This window comes from Marmota marmota, unplaced genomic scaffold, assembly GCF_001458135.2.
Source record: "Marmota marmota marmota unplaced genomic scaffold, marMar, whole genome shotgun sequence".
Taxonomy (NCBI): domain Eukaryota; kingdom Metazoa; phylum Chordata; class Mammalia; order Rodentia; family Sciuridae; genus Marmota; species Marmota marmota.
Window position 1 is genome coordinate 7,430,375 of NW_026000020.1, and position 6,356 is coordinate 7,436,730.

The 6,356-nt window shown below is 45.8% G+C and overlaps 1 protein-coding gene across 2 annotated transcripts; it reads right to left on the reverse strand.

Moving 5' to 3' along the window:
* Positions 1 to 1,284: 1,284 nt before the first annotated feature.
* On the reverse strand, positions 1,285 to 2,225 carry Mtln (mitoregulin). Of its 2 annotated transcripts, none has more exons than XM_015499631.2 (2): positions 1,939 to 2,225; positions 1,285 to 1,372 (listed from the first exon to the last, which is right to left on the reverse strand). In XM_015499631.2, exon 1 carries the CDS (start codon positions 2,184 to 2,186, stop codon positions 2,016 to 2,018), a length of 171 nt encoding a protein of 56 aa, XP_015355117.2. In that variant the 5' UTR covers positions 2,187 to 2,225; the 3' UTR covers positions 1,285 to 1,372; positions 1,939 to 2,015. The 2 variants fall into 2 exon arrangements, with proteins under 2 accessions (XP_015355117.2, XP_048666325.1); XM_048810368.1 differs by having other exon boundaries at positions 1,906 to 2,225.
* Between the last annotated feature and the right edge of the window lie 4,131 nt (positions 2,226 to 6,356).

The window sequence follows — 6,356 nt, forward strand, 5'->3', positions numbered from 1 at the left end:
TTGTGATTAAATGGCATGGCAAGTGGGGGTGGGGTATTTATTTCAAGTCAGCAGTATGTCATATCCAGGATATCTACTTTTGTGACTCCTGGCTCCCAACCTCCTGTTTCCAGTTTTGGTTAACATAGCAAAGGGTGCTGCCTCTATGTGAGAAAGCATTTCAGGGGAGAAAAACTAATTTGAGTAAAGGTAAGAAAAAGGTGACAGAATATCAAGGGGGATTCCCCACTACAGAGATGGGGACACATGTGCATAGAGCATAAAGAAATAATAGGCACAGAAAATGAGATTAGGAGTGGCACACAATGGGTGAAGACCCATGGGAAACAAAGGGACTTGGGAATGAGCAGCACAAGCCCATAGGCAGGGATGCCCAGATATGGGACAGGAGAGGGGGCTGAGTACACCAGGGCACTGCATGCAAGCAATGAGGAAAGAACCTGAAAAGACCAGGTCCACCAGGAACAGGGTACAGGAACAGGTCCAGAGGCAGAACTTGTCAGAACCCAGATACTTAACCAGGAACATCCCAGTAGTTGGAGGGCAACTTGTACCTCAAGAAACCTACTGTGTCTCGAAGAGCTTTAACTCTGAGCCTCAATGAAAGATGGTAACTGGAAAGCTTCAGCTAACTGGAGCCGACAGGATGAAGCTCTAAGAACCATCCTTTGGGTCCTTATGTACTGCATTCACAGAATGAAAAAGAACAAAGTTGGAAGTAGTGTGACTTTAATAGACTTTCTGTAGGAACACCTTTTCTAAATTTCCTTATGTTGCTATGGAGCTGAGACACAAAAGTCATCTTTATAAGAATGAGCAAGGGTGATGTGCTAGAAAGCATCACTTGCAAATAAAAAGTAACCGTGGACCTAGTCACTCACTCTTGATTTACAGAATTTATCACCAAGCTCTTTTCGATAACGTTTCTTGTTCACATGTATATTCCGTAATGAGACATACAGGAGACTTCTGCCAATAGAAATGTCTACTCTGTACTTGGTACGCTGTCAATCTCTGAAGTGCAAAGGTCTTACATACATCATCCTCACCTCAGTTATGTGTACACAGACCCTTGCTTTCCTGGTCCAACAAAAGGACCCATAATGGTTCCCTGGTGAACTCTGCCTTGTGGCTGTACCAACGACCCCGCATAGATTCCATAGGAAAGAAGTTACTTGTTGAAAACTGCTAATGCATAAGCTTTAAGAATCCAGAATCTCTTCATACAGCAAACTTAACAGCAGGCAAAAGACCCCTTTCCCTTAAAGAAAAAAAAGGTTCAAAGATATTTAAATTTTTTTTATCTTAAAAATAGATTCATAAAGTGCAAGAACTTATTTCTTTCCGGTATTCTACATCCCTCTTCAGCAAGCTGTTGGAAACAGAAAAAAAGAAAAGGTTAGTAACACACTCTTTAACTTCAAATAATTATGCTGTAGCTTTAAACCCTGAATTATTAAGATCTACTGTTAAAAGGAAACGGAGGTCCTGAAAATCTATGACAAATAGCGCTGATGAGAAAGTCTGGACTAAATGCAAGGATTCTGACTTCCAGACCACTGCTCTTTCCTGTTCACCAACTTCCCACAACCTAAGTTTTCTGACTGGAATTTACAAAACGTTAATGCAAAGAGGTCCCCCGGGAGCCACGGGGATGGACGGAGGGGGACCAGGTGCAAGAGGCATCTCCGTGGTTCCCATGGCCTTTCCTTTTTCCCCTGTCGTTCTTTCCGGGATTTTTCACTTTTAATGATGTCAGGGTGCGGTGACACTGCATGTGGCAAGTCAGTGCCACCAAACCCCCGCAGGGAGCTCAACTATTACACCCAAGCGCTAGTACTCAGCAAAGTTACTCCTCCTGGTCTGTGGGGAGGGAAGCAACTCCCTCCCGGGGCCCCAGCCTACCGCGGCTCCAGGCCCCACGGTCCTTCTGCTCACCGACGCTGGGGAAGGGCCGGCCCCGCGGGCGGGAGGGCGAGGGAGCCGGGCGCGCGCGTGCATCGCGAGGCGTCCACTCAGGCCAGGTCCAGCTTCTTCTGCGTCGTCGCCAGCTTGTCCTGCAGCCTCCGCTTCCTCCAGTCCAGATAGCGCCTCCTTAGCCGGTTCGCCTGCCAGCCGACGAGCACTCCGGAGGCGAAAGCCACCAGCACCGACACCTGCAGCGTCCTCTCCGACACGTCCGCCATCGCGGCCGCCCGGCGTGCAGCGCGGCCTACGGCGCTGCGCGAGGGTCAAGCAGCGCCGCGCGTTCACAGCGGGCACGGGGCGAAGAGCCCGCGGAGCAGCTGCTGGGTGTGTCAGCAGCAGGTCGGCCTTCTCCTGAGACCTTCCCAGCGCTTGGAGAGCCCGTCTGCACCCCTCTGAGCCCTCCACAGTGTCCTATCTATCATTAATCAGGTGTTTCCTTGCACTATTAGCTGACATTGGTGTCTTGCCAAGTGTAAGCTCAGCACCTCTTTATTTTTGCTCAGCAATAGAATTTGAACCACGTGTGCAACTTAAAATCCTCTGGTAACTTGTTTCTTTCAAAAATAAGTACAAGCAGATAAAATTGTTTTTAATAATATATCTTATCATTTCAACATCAGTTTGGAAATTATTTAAGAGATTTCTGGTTTTTGTATTGTCTTTGAAACTTGGTGTATATCTTTACAATTAACATCAATCATACTGTTTAAACACTGAGTTTTCAGTGGAGACATTTGATCTGTATCTAGTTTTATAAAATTTACAGTTGAAAAAGAAGTCTCATTTACTTACACAAACATTTTTTTTTCCTGAAACTGAGTTTACTATGGGTTTTTAAATTAAATTAATCATTAGATTTCTTTAAATTGAAAATGAAGTTCTTAGGGCTGGGGCAGGGGCTGGGGCCCAGTGGAAGCGCTCTTGCCCAGCATGTGTGAGGCACTGGGTTTGATTCTAAGCACCACATAAAAAATAAATAAAATAAAGGTCTGTCAACAACTAAAAAAAAAAAAAAAATTAAAAAAGAAAATGAAGTTCTTTTGTCACACTAGCCATGCTATGCCAGAGCTAACAGGAGACAGAATTGTTGAGATGGGGGGTACACACACTTCTAATGATACAGGTCACTGTGATCCCGAGTGTGTCCCACTTCCTGGTGTTCAGGCACTTAAGTGTGCAGGTCCAGAGACTTGCTTCTAACTAATAGAATAAAGCAAAGGTGATACGGTGTCAGCCTGTGATTGCTTTATGTTACAATGAAGACTTTCGTTACAGCTTGATGAACAGGGTGGAAGTGTTGAAGGAGTTGACTTCAAAGAACTGTGAGTGACCCCTGGGAATGGCGGGGTGCCCCAAGCTAACAGCTAGATCCCTTATCCTACAACCACAAATAAACCAACTGTCTGCAACCTGAATGAGCTTGGAAGCAGATTTTCCTCACTGGGGCCTCCAGATGAGAACACAGCCTGGCACCTTAGTTGCAGCCTTGTGAAACTTTTAACAGAGGACCTAGCTAAAGACTCCTGGCCCATGGAAAGTGTGAGAGAATAAGGGTGTATTGTTTTAAGTTGCTAAGTTTGCAGCAATGTGTTACACAGTGTGGGAAAAACACTTTCCCACTCTGGTTTTCAGTACCAACTACCTCTTATGCAGACGCTCAATACTTCAGACATCAGATGTGGGAGAAGCCCCACACACCAACCAGTTCTGCAGTGAACACCAGCAGTTGAATGTCCTCCAATTCTATCTGGAAATAGTGTCAGATACCACAAGTTAAGAGCTCAGAATCACAAGACTCTGACCACACCCCACTCCCTTCAAATTGCCAGTTTCAAGTGGTAGGTTGTCACTTATACTTCCGACAGGTATAAATCAGGAGTTCCCACAACCCTGTTGATTTGTTTGCTCGCAAAACTCAAGGAAACACTTTATTCATGTTTACCCATTAGCGTCATCTCATCTCTTAGCTCACCCTGTTGTGTTTTCAGGACAGAGCCGACCTCCGCTACGGCCCTGGGTCCAAGCAGTCGTGGCCTCTTACCTGAGGGGCTGCAACAGCCCCCACCGGCTTTCGGAACTTCTCTTCCTGTCCACCATGTTCTATTCCCCACACAGCAACCAGAGCAGGTGGGCCTGCAGGGAAGAAGTTGGATCATGTCACTGCTCTACTCAAACCCTGGAGTGTAAAAGCCTCTGTGGTGGCCCCGAGGGCTCTGTGTGACCAGCTTCCCTAGCCTTATCTCTCAAGAGCCTGCTCACTGTGACCTGAACTGGTGGAGAACGTTCACAGGGTGGGACCCTGCCGTTCTTCTTCCAGATACTCCCTGGCTCGTTTCCCCATCTCCTATAAGTGTTTTTTTTTTTTTAATCAATTTTCACCTCATTATGAGGCTATCACACTATGTAAAAATCTCAAACTCAAAACTAACTAAATAAATAAATAAGTCAAACACAAACTCAGCCATCCCCACTCTTGGTGCTCCTGATCTCCATGATCCTTTTCTGACCCCCTCTAGTACTGGCTCCCTTCCACATACAGCATGATTTACTTATTACATTTACAGTGCAGTGCCTCCCGCCCTCCCCCCACCACCTAGAATATAAGCCACTTGAGAGCAAGGATTTTCGTCTCCATTGTGCACCATGAATTCTAAGTGCTTAGAACAGGGACTGGCAGATAACTGAAAAAAGTGAATATTTGATGTTGATGACAGTAGGGAGTGGTCAGCTGTACCTTCTGGGTGAATGGCTAAATTTAATCAGTCTCTCAGGTTCTCTCTCTCTTCCCCGCCCCCATGTCCTCCTCTTCCTTCCCTCTTCCTCTTCCTCTTCTTCCTCTCTGCAGTGCTGGGCATGGAACCCAGGACCTCCCACTTACTAGGCACGCATTCTGCCACTGAGCTATGTACCTCCAGCTCAGAACTGAATTTTGAAAGATAAGTAGGTTAATCAGGAGAAAACATGAAATTTCTCCTTAATTAAGTTTTCTCACTTATAAAACAAAAAGTTTGGTATGATGTGTTAATTTTAAGTCATTTTGGAGTCTTTTTCTGAGACTGTGTACCTGGGCCACTAGTGTTGTTGCAAATTTGAACCTCATTTGGAATTCTGGCCTCATCCCTAAGATGCCTTGGGCTAAAAATAGGCAGATCCTGGACACCGGAACCTTAGCCCCGAAGAGCCAGCCAGACTGTGCAATGCCCTTATTTTAACATGAGGAAACTGGGGGCATATTCAGAGAGCTGCTGGGAAGAGACAAAGATCTACAATCTTAAAATCCCTCTTAAGAAGCCAACATGTCCCCAGCTTGAATCTTTGTATTTTTTTTCACCTTGGAAAATTGTTTCAGTAGGACATTTTAGTGGATTTGATAATGGTAAACCAGTTTTGAGGTGAATATTAAATTTGGTTTAATAATAAACTGAATAGTCAAATGCCATGAGTTAATTGATTACAGAGAGTCTTTTGAAGGATACATTAATTGCTGCTGTTGAGTTTGCTGTTCCAAGCACTTACCAAGTGAAAAGACATTATCATGTACCATACTGAACCTTTGCTGCTTATGTAAATTCATTTAAAATATATAAATAACGTTACCTTCCTCTGCAACTCCCAGGCCCTAAGCAATAAAGTGGTCACTTTATACTTGAATGTGCCCATAAAAGATGAATCTGTGATCTGATTAAAACAGAGCATTCGCCTTCTATTAATCCAGTCACTGTTGCTAATAACACAGTACCAGAGTGGAGGAGTATAAAGAGGAGAGGTTTGTTTCGCAGGTCTACATCAGGAGCAAGGGCAGCAGCTGAGGATGGTTGCCGCAGTCTGGCTGGGCACAATCAGGAGCCACTTGTCAAAAGAAACTAACTTTATTTTTAGAACCACACACGCCAAACAAAACAGCCTCTCAGGAAAAACCCTCAGAGCCTCAACTGCCACCACCGGCTTTCCACAAGCCTCTCTCTCCCACACAAGCTTCTCTCCACCTCCCGCAATCCTCCTGCTCTTGAGGCCGATTGGCTGGGTCACGTGGGCGGAGCCAAAAAAGTCCCCCAATGAGCAGCTCCGTGGTCTGAAAGGGCAGGGAAACAGCCCAATGAGCATCACCGCAGAGGAGCCAATCAGCTAGATGTTGCTGGGGCCGCTGTGAGCCAATCATCAGCCGGCAGCTGGAAGTTTGCTGGGGCCCCTTCCGCTGTGGCTCTCAACATCTCCCCCTCTCTGTTTAAACAAAAAGCATGTGGCTTAGGGACCGTGCCTGCCTTAGGTTGTCCAATAGTACATATGGTCCTTACCCGTTAGGTTGGTACCATTGCAATTGGATCTTACCCGTCATTGACTACCGGTCCAATATACAGTCACACCTGTGGAGAGGTCTTTGTACCAGC

Coding starts and splice junctions, on each gene's coding strand:
- Mtln (XM_015499631.2), bottom strand. CDS start 2,186: ATGGCGGACGTGTCGGAGAGGACGCTGCAGGTGTCGGTGCTGGTGGCT.